At 57.3% G+C, this 14,857-nt stretch overlaps 1 protein-coding gene across 1 annotated transcript; it reads left to right on the plus strand.

Moving 5' to 3' along the window:
* Nucleotides 1-6,286: 6,286 nt before the first annotated feature.
* Nucleotides 6,287-14,716, plus strand: PPP1R1B (protein phosphatase 1 regulatory inhibitor subunit 1B). Its single transcript, XM_069543329.1, has 7 exons — nt 6,287-6,789; nt 8,425-8,485; nt 8,759-8,781; nt 9,184-9,259; nt 12,370-12,570; nt 13,726-13,845; nt 13,934-14,716. The coding sequence occupies exons 1-7, from the start codon at nt 6,709-6,711 to the stop codon at nt 13,981-13,983; spliced, it is 612 nt and encodes a 203-aa protein (XP_069399430.1). The 5' UTR covers nt 6,287-6,708; the 3' UTR covers nt 13,984-14,716.
* The last annotated feature ends 141 nt before the right edge of the window (nt 14,717-14,857 follow it).

Consider the following 14,857-nt stretch of genomic DNA (forward strand, 5'->3'; position numbering starts at 1 on the left):
GGAGTAGGGTGGGGTAGAAGCTCTTCCTTCAGGAAAGGCCATGGCTACCTGAGTCAGGAGGAGGTGGGGATAGAGGAGTGTGAGGGAACAGAAAGGCCCAGAATGAGAGAGCCCAGTCAGAACCATAGAAGTCAGAAATCCTGGTTAGTTTTCTTAATTTTGTCCCCAGACAGCCTATCTGCCCCAACCCCTGGAAACCTCCCGAGCACCCCCACCCCAAGATTTGCTATTTGTGGGGAGCTAGGAGATCCAATCTCTGCTCTCTTCTCAGCAGAGGGATGAGAAAGCTAACACTGTTACATGACTGTTAGCACCTACTATGTGCCAGGAACTTTGTATGCCTCTGATTTTCACTACAGTTGTGTAATTATTATCCCTATTTTATAAATGGAGACACTGAGGAAGGAAAGAGAAGCTCTTTGCCCAAGGTCACACAGCTAGTAGGTGGGAGACGGGGATTCGAACTCCCAATCTGATGTGCTTTACTACACAATTCCCCATTTCCAGCTGAGCTCCTTGTATCTACAGGGGCATGGCCGGATTGACCCTTTTGCCTAGCAGAGTCAGTAGCAGAATACAGTAGCAGCAGGCATTTCACCTGGAACTTGCAGATAAAAAGAACATGCCTCCTGTCTGCCATTTACAAGATCCCCCACCCCTGACCCCGTGTGGATTTTCATGGTGCCTTTTATATGCTAGTGGAAATTGAGCAAAGTGTATATTCTAAAGCCCCAGATCCCTCCTCTCATTATCCTGGGACTGAGTGTGTGTGGGCATCTCCCCAGAACGGGGAGCTCTCTCAGCATTCCTTCTCCCCGCCCCCCACCATTTCCCGCCTTGAGAGAACAGCAGGGTCAGTGAGTCTGTTAGCATCTGTCAGGGAGACCACCCTGATTTGGGAACTGAGATTCCAGTGCACTCAGGGATGAGTCCAGGGTCCCTTCACCTCCCAGTTGCTCAGGGAACTTCTCTAGGGGATAGGGACACTGCATCTCCCCAAGAACTAAGAAACTTTTGACACCTACCCTCTGGAACATGCAGTCGTGGGTTGGGGGTTAGAGGGTATTGGAATGGCCTTTGGGCTACAGAAAAATCCCCCTCCCCTCTCCACTCCACTGAAGCCCAGAGAAGCTGGGGTTTCATCGGGGTTTTCCCCACACATGCCCAGGTCCTGGGAGATTGGGGGCAAGTTAGGGAGTTGGGGGAAGGAGGCAGGAGGGGCAGGCTGGCGGCTCTGAGCTTCTCCATGCAGCCCTCGGGGCCGGGTGCCTGGGCAGGAGGGGGGGCAGAGCAGCTGCTGGCGATTTATTAAGCAGTCACGGAAAAATTGGTTTATAAATTAACAGCTGTTTTAACTTTAGGGCCTCTTCTTCAGGGAATGGAAGCAGCCGACTGGACCGGGATTGGAGTGTGTGTGAGGCTGGTGGAGGGGGTGGGAGGCGGCAGGCTCCGGCAGCTGGCGTTCTTTGGGGGCAGCCTCAGCTGGCACCTCGGGGGGCACCAGGCAGTGGCCAGAGCAGGGGGTCTCCAGGTGCCCGGGCCGAGGCTGCCCCCGCTGTGGGCTGTCGGCTTGCTCATTCTTCTCATCAGCATCCCACCTGGGGGCGCCAGAGGGCACAGATACCGCTGTACTCATATCTGCCACCAGAGGGCAGCCTCCACACATTGATCTTTGCTTCCCACCCAGATCTGTCCAACCTGGGCTGAGAGAGAAACTGGGACCAATGTTGAGCAAGACAGAAGCCCAGTTCAGTGCATGTAAGAGTTCTACTCGCCCATCCTGAATGTATTAAAGAGCAGTAAGAGTGGGAATGCTGGAGTCAGATGGTCTGCCTTTGAACCCAGGCTGTGGGCAGAAGCTCTGAGCCTCATTTCCCTCATCCGTAAAATGGAGCGAATCTCCTGAGGATTAAATGAGCTAATGCATATAACAGGTCTAGCCCAGTGTCCACTACAGAGTAGTGCTCTCTATATGCCATGCGTTGCCAGTTTTATGACTTATGTGTTTATCTATTGATTCACTCCTCAAGCCATTGCCTCTACAGCATTTGTGCTGCTATATTCTGGGCATTATAGCAGGAAGGTGATGATGCAAAGACGGATAGTGGGTAGGACATGTCTCCAAATAGTGTGCTAAGAGTTAAGATACACCCAGTGAAGGGGGGAGGGGAGATTGACTTGGATAGGCCAAAAGAGAACATTTGAGGGTGATGAAAATGTTCTGTATCTATGTTGCTAGTGGTCATGTGTTGAATAAAATTTTAAAAAACTCATAGAAATGTATTTTTAATTTACATTTTACTGATCCATTCTATAGTATATAAACTGTAATTCAATAGTTTTTTTAAAAAGCACTCAATGTGAATTTATTGAATGGGCCAAGGGTTGGATGATGGATGAATGAATGAGTGTGTCAGTGAATGCTCAGATGATTGCCACCTGTCTTGGTGTCACCAGTGTCCCTACTGCGAGTGCCCTTGCTCTATCCTCTCGGTGTCCAGGGGTTTTCTCAGAGGCGGGTCTTGGAGTCCCCAACATCCTCTTCCCCCTCCCCATTACCAGCAGTGGCAGGGAAAGATGCCCCAGTGTGCCCTGCTAACGCTCCCTGGCTTCTCTAAGATTGCTTCCCAGGACTTCGGGGGACCTCCTTTCCAGCTGCCACATGTCAACCCAGCCAGCTAAACTCAATTCCGTGGTGCCAAGGTCAGGAGTGTGATGTCCAGCCACCGACCCGCAATGCCAACAGCTCGGCAGCCCAAACCCTGGTCAACCCTGCCACCTGCTGGCCATTTCCGGAACTGCATCCATAGCGCTCTTGAGAAAGTGTTAGTCGCTCAATTGTGTCCTACTCTTTGCGACCCCACGGACTGTATCCGGCCAGGCTGCTCTGTCCATGGGGATTCTCCAGGCAAGAATACTGGAGTGGGTAGCCATTCCCTTCTGCAGGGGATCTTCCTGACCCAGGGATTGAACCCGGGTCTCCTGCGTTGCAGGCAGACTCTCTACCATCTGAGCCATCAGAGAAACCCTCTAGAGAAGCTGGAACCTTTACTGAATACTGACCAGGAGCCCTGCATTGGGCTGGGGACTGTATTAATTTTATATTTTTGAATCGTCACAGGTACCATGTGAGGTAGGTTTGGGGGCAGGAGGAAACAGGCACAGTGAGGCTAAGACATTTATTGTCTAAAATCACACAGTACCCAGGTCTGTCCAATTCCGCAGTTTATGTTCTGTCCACGAGACTGTATCTTGCCTGGGAGAAGGGAGGGAATATTCACGATTGGCCACTCTCCCTACCTCCCCAGAAGACAGCAAAGGCTTCAGGCTTCCAGAGAAGGTGAATGTAGTGCCTTCTGTATGCCGGGCGCTGTGGCAGGCAACAGGCAATGATGTGAGAGAAATGGTGAGCTCAAAATAGTGTGATCAGACCTGCTCTGTACATTAACAGACACCCTATGACAAGCTTTTTTGGTTAGTCCAAGCAGAAAGACCCATTGTTTAATTGGAGTTAAGTCAAACAAGGTCTTGAATTTGTTCCTTGGACCCAACTGCCTGTGCTTCTAACTCAAGAATAATAACCAAGGAGTGGCACGTTATTTTTACATCTTATTTGCATATGATTAATTCTAAGAGAGAATGGAGGTCACCCTGGCCCCTAGCTTCTCAGCTGCTCTGGGATATGCCTGACCCTGGCCACCTCTCCCAGCCCCAGCTGGACTCCCCCATCCTCACAACACCCTCCCCACTCCTTGCCCCTGCCCACACTTCCCTCAGCCCCCAGAAGTCCCTGTCCCTTCCTCCTCTGTCACCCACGCAGCCCCAGCCACCTGGCCGCCCACCTGAAAAACTTTTCCCCAAGTTCTTGAGAAGTCGCGTAGGATCCAGGAGAGAAAAATCAAAGTAATAAAACCTCATTTAATTCCTAACGGAGGGCAGAGCTGTGAGCTGCAATTATCTTAATGCGGAGCTATTTTTACTCTCTCCATCTCTGTCTCCTGCCTCTCTCTGTCGTGAGGCTTCCTCTCTCTCCCTTTGTCTCTCCATCTCTCACATGTGTTTTCTCGCTCTTTCTTTTCCACACTTCCTACCTCCCCCTCCTCTCTCTCTCTCACCTCCTGTCTCTGCCTTCCTTCCTTCTCCTTTCTGTCTGTTCCTTGTGCCTGTACCCCTGTGAGCCAAGTTCCCCCATCCCGCTTGACCCCAGGGTTTAGCAGCCAGAGCTGTAGGTGCCTGGGTAAATGTTGGAAGAAACAGCAAAGACCCCCTCTTTCAGGGTTACCCAGGAGAGGAGAGTCTCCCTTCCAGCTGCCCCAGCCTGGGTCTAGGGAACTTTTCCTGATTCAGGGCCACCCAGAACTCCAATCCTTTCGGCAGAACCTCTGTCAACAGGCCCTCCCTGGCCAAAGGAGCCTCATCAACCGTGGTCCCAAAGGCCCTCTCAGCTCCAATGGGCCCTGAGGTTCCCCTGGGAGTGATGACTCCCTCTCCTTGTCCCCTCATTAACTGTCCAGCTGTCTTCTGTCCCCCTCACCCTACACTGGACCTTCCTACCTGCCTAGCACTGGAAACCACAGACCTCTCAGCCTTCTCTCCTAGTGGCCACACAGGTTACTGCCTGGGCCGTGCCTTTCCTGTGCCCCTTCTGACCCTCGTGACCTCCTCATTTGCCTCCCAGGGCACTGCCAAATTGGTGTTTACTACCTCCCACCACAACCCTCTGACAGAGGGGTCTGGGCCAAGCCAGGGACTGCCAGGGAGGCAACACCCCAGGGCTAGGGACCTGGCATCTGGCTGTTTCCCCACAAGCATAGAAGTCAACAAACACAGCAGGACTTGGGCCAGGCCTGAGGGTGGGGGAGCAGTGCGCCCCGCGGCCAGGCCTCCCAGCACCCATGGGCAAAGCTCTGTGTTCCCGTTCCCTCGCCTCATCCCCAGGGTAGGCGCTGACTCTGGGGTGTTGCACCGTGCCCCTGACCCCACTTTCACAAGACTCCACTGGCCTTTTGCTTCCTTCTCGCTCTGCCAAGGGCCCAGCATGCTTGGCCTGGGAGTGTAAAAGTTGCTGGCTGGGGGAGGGGGGCTCCTGATTGTTCCAGGCCTAAGTGTGACCAGGAGAGGAGAGAGCCAAGGCAAACAGAGTCCCAGGAAGACACACACGTACAAGTCTACACACACACACCCGCTCAGAGCGGCATTCAGACCCTCGCCCCCAGGCCCAAAGAAGAGGGAAACACTGGTTCCTGCAAAGGCATCCAGCACCAGACGATAAATAAACAGGGACACTCCAAACGACAGGGCCATCTCCTCCCCTTTCCCCCCTTCAGAGCACATGCAAACACCTCTGCAGAGAGAGAGGCTCACACCTCTGAAATGAGCACACACACACCTCTCCCCCTTGCTTTATTCCTGCACCAAACTCACACGTGATGGCACGTGTACACCCCAACTCCCCCAACTCTATCCCCCTGAGCTGGCTCTGTCTCCCCCACATCATATCTGGGGAGAACAGGCAGGAGACACGTGGATCCAGGGTACCTCACAGCATGGACACATTCCCCTGCCCCCACGAGAGCCCTCCCAGGATCACAACCTTACCCCCCTCTACTCTTCAGGCTGGACCTGTGCAGAGGGTACTCCCACCCCCCTTGCGAGCTGGCACAGCCTGCCCATCACCTTGACAGCCTCTGACATCCTCCCCCACTCTGCCCCCTCCCCCGTGCACACACGGTCTTCCCACACCCTGCCACTCACACCTGCATCCTTGACACTCTGACACACTTACTCACATAGACTCTCTCACCACACAGACCGCCCCCCCCCCCCCCACCACACACACACACTCCCCAGCTTTAGGCACCAAGGGCCTTTGGCACTCACTTTCACACACTCCCTGCCATGATGACTGACATGTGTCCTCCCACGCACACCCCGCTCCTTCACGCTCACTCGCTTTTTAGGATACCCCCCTTCACAGCGTGACACGCTGGTGCTATTCTCTCCACGACCTCACAGCCTCCCCATGAAACTCCAAGCACCCAGGCCAGGAAGGGGTTAAAGTCAGAGTCCCAGGTCCCCGCGGCCCCTCTCCCCTCGGGCTCCCCCCATTATCCTCCCTGCTGGACTCCATCAATAATGCAGCTTCAAGTTCTGGGGAGTCGGCAGGGGGCCCCCAGGCCGCTCCCGCGGTCCCGGCTCGCACTCCCCGCCCTCCTCCCGGCCGAGAACACGCTCCTCGGCGCTCATTGGCCACTGTCTCCTGAGCCCTCCCACCAAGCGCCCGGGCGCCAGTCCCAGGCCGAGGGGGCGGGCTGGGGACCCCAAGGCTGGGGCCGGAGGGCGAGACCCGGAGAGACGGAGCGAGGCAGAGACGGAGGGAGACTCGCGGAGAGGGAGCAAGGGAGATAGAGGAAGGTTGGAGAGGCACAGAGAGAGCGAGGGAAGGAGGGACAGAGACCAGCCCCGCGAGCCCGAGGCGCGGGCGCCGGGGGACCGAGGCTCCCAGGAGCCCCAGAGCCGCGAGCCGGCGGCCGCCCCCCACCCCCGCGCGCCCTCCCCTCGCCGGCGCGGTATCTTTATCTGTGCGTGCACAGCCCTCCAGCTCCTCTCTGCCACACTCAACCCGCTGCCGCCGCGGCGCCCGGAGCAGCGCCGGGGAGCGGAGCCGGGATCGCAGCCCGAGACCCCACGACGCGCGCCCCGCCCGCCATGGACCCCAAAGACCGCAAGAAGATCCAGTTCTCCGTGCCCGCGCCCCCCAGCCAGCTCGACCCCCGCCAGGTGGAGATGGTAAGGGGGCTGCGCCCCACCCCTGGCAGCGCCCCCCTACCCTAACCCCCTCTCCCCGACTCCTCTGCGCTCCGGGATCGGAACTGGCCTGGGAGACGCGGGCCCCCGGCCCGCCTCTGACGGCGCGAGGGCGCGGGGCAGCGCGTGAAGTTCGCCGGAGACTCCTGTAACTTTTTCCCGGGGCCTCGCACCTGATCCCGGGGCTGGGGAATCCCTGGCGGCCCTGGAGGGGGAGGACTGTCCTCTGGACCCTGCAGTGTCCTCCTTCCCTGGGGTCCCCCGGGGACCACTGGTGTGACAAACATGGCCCCCTGACCCGTTACACAGAGCGGGCCTGCGCCCGCCTGCCGCGCGCTCTGGCCATCTCTCTAGTCCCACCCTGCACACCTGGGCTGGGATCACCCGAGCTTTGTCCTGACCTCTAGATAAAGCCACAACATAGGCGGGGCGGGGGGTGCGGGTGGAGAGGGAAATGATGACCAGTCATCCCAGAAGCCAGAAGTCCTCACACAGACATCTGAGTCCTCTGGACAGCCTTCCTGGGCACTGGGTACCAGAGGCCTCCAAAGGTGGGCATGAGATGTGGGGCGTGATGGGGAAAGAGACATGAGTTTTTTGCGGGCGCCTCCCCTCTTCCACTTAGCCATTCACTTGTTGCTGTTGTTGAGAAGCAGCTGGCACCCAACAGAGCAGTGGATGGGGGGCAGGGGCATGTCGTGTTGCAGAGAGACCGCGTGGAGAGGGGGTGGGCCTGGGCTACCGGTTTGATCCCCAGCCCAAGCAGCTTTTGATCTGGAGGGCAGTGTTGGGAGATTGGCAGGGGGAGGTGGCAGTTTCAGTTTAATTCACCTGGTTCTCTTTGTGCATTTCCCTGGAGCTCAAAGAGGACCTAATTAACTGACTGTTGATCTGATTGCCAAGCTAGGGGGAAGGGTGGGGGAGTTACTGGGAGTACTCAGTGCCCCCCCCCTCCACTGTTCAGCTTGGCTCATGTACCAAGGAGGGCGACTTTGGAGGTTTTATGAGGACTGGGTGAAGAGTTCCACAGCCTGAGTGATACTGCTAGAGGGGCCCAGACCCAGGCCCAGGGCAGTCCGGGGCTCAGGCGCACACCTGAGCCTCAGAGTGAGGTTGGAGGTGCCTGCTGTTCAGGCTCAGCCTCCCTCTGCAGCTTGGTCTGGTTTCTTTGGAGCCCTTGAGGCGACCTTAGGTGGGCAGGGCCACGTGAATGCCATCTTCCACAGTCAGCATCGGGTCCTGAGGTCTGATGTCTTCATAACGGGGAGAGGGAGGGCCATGGCAGGGGACGATATGAAGGGAGGTGGATCTGGAGTAGCCATGGAGAGAGATGGGCACTGGCTGGCAGCCACTGGTGGGCTTTTCTTGCTCTTCTCTGCCTTGGCATGCTGTGTGGCTTTGAGCTCTTTGCGGAAAGTCTCTGAGCCTTGGGTTTTCACCTCAGTAAAACGAGGGGGTTCGGTGAGCTCTGGAGTCCCTTTCAGCTCTGACAGTCTTTGATTCAAAGGCTCCCTGGGGACTCCAAAGCACAGTTTGTTCCCTGCTGCCGGGGTGGGGGTGGGGAGCGGGCTGCAAGGGTCTGTCCTGCCCTCCCTTCTCCCGTCTCTGTCTCCTTAGATCCGGCGCAGGAGACCAACGCCTGCCATGCTGTTCCGGCTCTCAGAGCACTCCTCACCAGGTGGGCCCCTTCCCTGCCCCCCAGTCCTGGCCCCACCCTAACTGTGATGCCTTCTGGGGGCCCCTGCCAAAGTCCCTTGAGTAGGAGACTGAATGGAGAATGGGGGGTTAAGGTTCAGGAGCCCAACTCCACTGGGCTCATTTATTGACCAGGCACCTCCCAACACTAGGAAGGAAAGGGCCCAGAGACTGACTGAATTTGGGGGAAAATACCAATAATTCGGATTCTTTCTCTCTTCTTTTTCCTGGCTCGGTCACCGGTGGCCTCCCTCAGAGGAGGAGGCCTCACCCCACCAGGTGAGTTTCCAGGGGCAGCTGGAAGGAGGGCCGCCAGGCCCTTTGTGATGGGATGGAGGGGATTACTTCCCAGCTAGCTCACGGTGCCACCCAGGAAGACATTAGCATATCAACTGGCACCTTGGTGAGAACGCCTGGTGCCAGGATGCAGATCTCCACCCCTTGTCTTTGCTCTGCTCAGACTCAGGCTGGGCCTCCAGAATCCAGGGTCCCAGCCTGGCTCAGGCTATGGTGCCACCAGGCGGCCTCAGCCTGGGTGGGAGCAGCGCCGGACCTAGAGCCAAGGCTGGACCAGTCAACGCAGCTGCCCTGGGCAGCTGGCGGGGTCGGGGGGAATGGAGTGGAGGGAGGGTTACAGGAAGGGTCTCTGTGAGCCCATTTAACCTGGCACTTCCCCGGCAGAGAGCCTCAGGAGAGGGGCACCACCTCAAGTCGAAGAGACCCAATCCCTGTGCCTACACACCCCCCTCGCTGAAAGGTACTCCCCCAACCCATGGTCTGCCTGTCCCCTTGACCCCTGGAACTGGGCTGACATTGGGTGTGCAGGGCGGGGTGGGGGGAGCACTGAGCTTTTGTTGATGGGGAGGGATTGTCCTGTGCACCCACCCCAACCCCTACTAGAGACCAATTCTTTCTTAATGTGGCCTTGGAAAAACAAGGCGCCCCGAGGCTGAAAAGGGTGGTGTGGGTCTGAAAATCAGGTTTCGGGGTTGAAAGAAAAGAGGTGCCCAACAAGTAGGCCTCGAGATAGAGACTCAGCTCTCTGCCACCTTTGCAAGCATGCGCTGAACCACCTCCACCGCCTCCCCGCTCCTAGGGCACCTTCTTTGGGTCACACCCCTTGCTCTCCCTTCCCGTTCCCAGGCCTTTTGCACAGGTCTGCACACCAATGCTTCTTCTGTTCCTGCTTTTCCTTTCAATCCCCAAAGGCAGGTCATTCCTATAGCACTCTCTTATGGAGCACCCAGTGTATGCCAGGCCCCCCTGGTGGGGGTGGAATAAGGGTAAGATCTAGCCTCAGCCCTGCTGGGGCCCTTCACCTCAAAGCATCTGGGAGAGGGGATTTGAAGGATGGATAAGAATTCAACAGGCAAGCCAGGCACGGAAGGGTATTCCAGGAAGAGGGAGGAGCAGGTGTGAGATCACAGGGGGTCTTCAGGGCTGCCTGGAGACTTGGCTTCCAGCGGAGGAGCTGAGGCAGAGACACCTGGTGGAGTAGGTGGGCCAGGTGGGGGTGTGGGGAGGGTCCCTTCCTCGCTAAGCCTTAGGATGCCTTCCCACCCCCAGCTCAGCTCCAGCTCTTCTGGCCTGGCCGGCCCCCTCCTCCCATGGAGGGAGAGAGGGAGGCTGGAAGGATGTGCTGAGAGCTCCTTTGTTGGGTTTAGTGAGCTCCCAACCACCGGCTGAGGTCAACAGGTGCAGCTGTCAGCCTGCCTGCCTCAGTTGGGGGCAGAGAGACTGAGGAGAGGAGAGGAGAGGGGATGCGGAGACACGGCAAGTGGGCACTGGGTGTAACTTTTGGAAGGCCTTCCAACCTGTGGGGATGTGGGGAAGGCCAGCCCCTGAAGGAGGCATGAGGGAGGAGGTGCCGTCTTCTCAGGAGAGAACATGAGAAGTCTCTCTCCTCTGCACCCTGGGCTGAGTAGGGGGCAAGTGGACGTGAGAGGGAAGAACCACCCTTGGACTCTTGGTTGTGAGCAGGGTGGGGGGGTGGTGGTAAAGAGAACAGACCAGGGTGCTTCCCAGGCAGCCTCCCTTGGCCAGAAATGTGCCCCCCCCCCCCGCCCCGCCCCATGCCCACGGCCCCATTGGGCTGCGACTTGGGAGGGTCTGAGTAGGGAGAAGCAGGGCCATGGGAGGGGGCCAGGAGAGGGGCTGTGCTGGGGACCTTGGAGCTTCCAAAAGGGAGACTTGAGTTGGGGAGAGTTCAGGGTCCCAGAGCTGGAGACAGAGTGAGAAGGAGGTAGTCGGGAGGGAGAGGGGGGAAGACCCCAGAGAGCCCTGAGAGGCACGAGGCAGGCGAGGCACGCGGGAGGCTCTCACGGGGCGCTGCACAGGGCTGCACGCACCTATTGTCACTGCGGCTCACAAACTGAAGAACTGAACTCTCCTCCCCCGGCTGCTTGAGCTGGCACCTCCTCTCCCTCTTCCTCCTTTCCCCAACCCTCAGAGGACCCTTCTGAACTTCCAGGGCACTGTATGTTGTGGGTTTCGCCCCTTTCTGGGCAGAGGAAAGCCCCTGGCAGGGGATTTGTTGGGGGAGAAGCCTAGAGTCTGCAAGGAAGGGCGGACGCCGAGTCTTGGCTTGAAGGGGGCTCTCCAAGGCCGAGCTCTTGCACTTGGCTCAAGGTGAAGATTTGCTGAGTCCCCAAGGACAGGGCAGGGCAATTTATTGCACTTTTATTGCCTGGGTAGTTTGCCCAGAGTTAGCAGGAAGCACCGGGTGGAGGTCTGGGCCAGACGGGGCAGCAGGCAGGCACAATACACCCTCTGTGCCTGTCCCCGAGTTGGCAGGAGCGCCAGGCCCTGCTCCCTGTACAGGAGGTTTCCAGCCTGGATCTGCCCTCTCGGGCTTTCTGAGGGGAGGGGCTGCCTACGGATTAGGAAGCAGCTGCAGCAACCCCAGCCCCTAGCCCCTCAGCATCTGGTTTAGTAGCCCTAAAATCCCACCAGCTCCTGGCCCCCTGCTGCCTCTGCCCTGGCCACGCCTCCCAGGGTCCCCTTCACCCCTCCCTTTCTCCCAGAGTCCTCCAGCCCTGGCCTTTTTCTCTGAACCCCTTCGTCCTTTCCATCTTTTGGAAACTTCTCTCCAGCTGCCCACACTGTTCCCTTCCTAGGTCCTATCCCAGCAGGCCTTGGTGGTGTTGGGGGGGTGGGTGGTGGTTGCCGCTTTCTAGGTCACTGCACAGGGAGCTGAAGCTTGGGGATGTGGGTCAAGATTGTGGGGGCCCTGTCTGAGCAGGCTGCATCCCCAGGCAAGGACGTCACTGGCTGCAGACTGTTATGTCCTCAGTCTCAGAACTGTTCCTGCCTCTTAGAGCCTGGGGCAGGGGTGTGTGGAGTAACATCTATGATGGAGCGGTGCCAGGGAGTGGGGACCAAGCCCAGTATGGGGTGGCAGGCAGGATCCGGGTGAGCAGTGAGCAGGCTGGGCACTCCCCTAGAAACTGAAAGGGACAAATGGCCCAGGGCCCGGCCCACCAGTCCAGTACCTTCTCCAGCGGCCATAGCTGGTAGACAAGCTCCCCAGCCAAGGAATGTTAAGCTGTTGCTGTGCCCGCCTGGTCTTGTCCAGCTTGGCACCCTATGGCGTGGGGAGATGCCTGGGGCTGGCCTCTGGGGCCCAGCATCTGTGGACAGCTTAAGAGCAAAACATGATCAAGAGTCTACCCCCTGCTGCTTCTGCCCTGGTCTGGCCCCCAGCAGGCTGACCAGCAGCCTGTAGTGTTTGAACTAGACCCCTGAGGGGGTGAGCTCTGCCCCAGGCCCCCAGGAAGGAGGCTGGGGGTTGGGCCGCATGCCTCTCCTGCGCCGTGGGCTGCTTCTCGGGCCTGGCTGACCTGTGCCTTCCCGGTCCGTCTGTGCCAGCTGTGCAGCGCATTGCTGAGTCTCACCTGCAGTCCATCAGCAATGTGGGTGAGAACCAGGCCTCGGAGGAGGAGGATGAGCTGGGGGAGCTGCGGGAACTGGGCTACCCGAGAGAGGAAGAGGAGGAGGAAGAGGAGGAGGATGAAGAGGAGGAGGAGGAGGACAGCCAGGCGGAAGTCCTGAAGGGCAGCAGGGGGTCTGGTAAGCGGAAGGGGCTGTGAAGCCAGAGTTTCACCAACCATGGGCTTGGGTGGGGTCCTCCTTGAGTGTCCTGGGACACCTCTCCCAGTTTACAATTTCTCCCACGTGTAAAGGGCCTTCTCACTCTTTCACCCTACAGGATGCCTCGCAGTCAGCCTTACCTGACACCTGGGCTATTCCCATCCTTGACTCTGTCCCTCTCCCTATCAGGTTTTTCCTAGTAATTCCTCTCTTCCCTAAGAATTAAGGCAAGGCTACATGAGGTTTGAGGCTAGACCCAAGAAAGGACTTCCCATCCATGGCCGTTGGGAGGTGTAAAGAGATGAGGGATAGAGGACTAAGAGTGTCCAGGGCCCCCATCGCCTACATTTCTGGATACAGGATGTGGTCTCTGCTGGGAGACATAGGACTGCTTGATTGATTTCTCCAGGAACCTGTGATTCTCTCCCTCTTTTCTAATTTCCTAGGCTGGAGGTGAGAGGGTGCCCTCTAGTGTCTGGATGGAGAATCTAGGATTCAAGAACCAACCCCAACTGCCTGGGAAGAGAGAGGCCAGTGAAGGGCCTAAGAGCTACACAGAAGGCCTCAGAGCTAGACACCCCAGATCCCAAAATCTACACAGCCGGGTCCCAAGACCCAAAGAATTCCTAGGCAGGAAGATCTCAGCCCCTCCCAGGGCTATTTTTCCCATGCCTGGCCACTTCTAACCCTCTGAATGCACACTCTTCAGCTGGAAGAGTTGAATTGACTCCCACTGACACTCCCAGAACAGGTGAAGAGGAGGTGAGAGGAGACTGTTCTCTCAGGAAAGCAGCAAGGTAGTGGGTCAAATGGCAAGATGACCAAGGAACAAATATCAGTTGCCACCCAGCCTGGAGCAGCTCCTAGGTGCTGGCACTGGGTGTTAACTATTATCTTATTTAAGGCAGTCTACAGAACTTCCCTCCTACCAGCCCCTTCGGAGAGGTAACAATGACTTATCTAGGACATGCGGTTAGTCACTGGAGGCACTGTCTTAGTCCAGTGCTCACTCCACTACACTGTGACACCCTCAGAAAGCTTAGTCTCAGCCAGCAGCTGGACTTGGCTCATGTTCTAGGACAGCCAGCTGGATACTCAGAGCTCGTGTTTTTATCCCTTCTTTCCTGTCCCCAGCTGGGCAGAAGACAACTTATGGCCAAGGTCTGGAGGGTCCCTGGGAGCGCCCGCCTCCTCTGGATGGGCCCCAGAGAGACGGAAGCTCTGAGGACCAAGTGGAAGACCCAGCATTGAATGGTGAGACTTGGGAGTTGGGGGCTGAGGAGGCAGGGCTGGGATCTTGGTGGGCATGGCCAGGCCCTAAGTCCCTCTGCTTGCTTTGCAGAACCTGGGGAGGAGCCACAGCGCCCTGCCCACCCTGAGCCTGGCACATAGGCACCCAGCCCTACATCTCCTGGAAGGAAGTGGGAGGAGGCATTGATGTTCTCCAGAAATCCATTCTGTTCACACCCGATTTTGTACCCTGCTTCTCACTTGCTAGGGCTGCGGCTTCTGACTTTTAGAAGACTAAGGCTGGTCTGTGTTTGCTTGTCTGCCCAACTTCGGCTGATGCCCAGAGTCCCTGGGCACTTGCTGCCTGATGCCTGCCCCTGCCAGTCATTCCCCCACACACCCAGCGGGAGGTGGGATGGGAGAGCTTGCATTGGGAGATCCAGTAAATGGGGGACAAAGATCCATCCTTCACAATTCTACTCCCTAGACCCTCTCCCCTGGGCATAGGAAACCCACAGGGCAGGACCCTAAGATCTGGGCAAAAGGGATACTGAGAACTTGTAAGTGCCCATAGATCTTTCTCCATTCCCTGGGCAATTCCAAGTCATCATCCCTTCACTGCCTTCTACCAGGGCCCAGAATTCAGGCCTCAGCTTTTGGTAAATCTTCCCCTTATCACCTGCTCCCCAGCCTGGGTGCCTGGAAGATGGACTGGCAGAGACTGCTTTGTCGCATTTTATGTGTGCTTTGATGCCAGGAATGTCGCCTAGTATAATAAGTCCTTAGGGGGGCACATGGTGGGGGAGCCAAGCTCTCCTTGTCCTCCAGCTGCTCTGTCCCCTTCCCCTCTTCCCTGACTCCCGGCCTGAACCTGTAATAAATCTTTGTAAATAACTGTGCTGAGACTTCTCTTTCAGGGGAAAGGAGAGGGAGGAGGTAACAGGTTTCCCTGTGTGGTGGTCATCCAAGAGTCAGGTCCTCGACCCTTAGTGTCCAGTCCTCTAACTTGGAGCCTTGACTGCAGACAAGCTCCAAA

Source organism: Ovis canadensis, chromosome 11, assembly GCF_042477335.2.
Source record: "Ovis canadensis isolate MfBH-ARS-UI-01 breed Bighorn chromosome 11, ARS-UI_OviCan_v2, whole genome shotgun sequence".
NCBI lineage: Eukaryota > Metazoa > Chordata > Mammalia > Artiodactyla > Bovidae > Ovis > Ovis canadensis.

Bases quoted from the DNA above. Each gene is read 5' to 3' on its own strand.
- PPP1R1B (XM_069543329.1), top strand. From the start codon at position 6,709: ATGGACCCCAAAGACCGCAAGAAGATCCAGTTCTCCGTGCCCGCGCCC. The intron at 6,790-8,424 runs GTAAGGGGGCTG...CTGTCTCCTTAG, and splicing joins ACCCCCGCCAGGTGGAGATG to ATCCGGCGCAGGAGACCAAC. The intron at 8,782-9,183 runs GTGAGTTTCCAG...CTTCCCCGGCAG, and splicing joins AGGAGGCCTCACCCCACCAG to AGAGCCTCAGGAGAGGGGCA.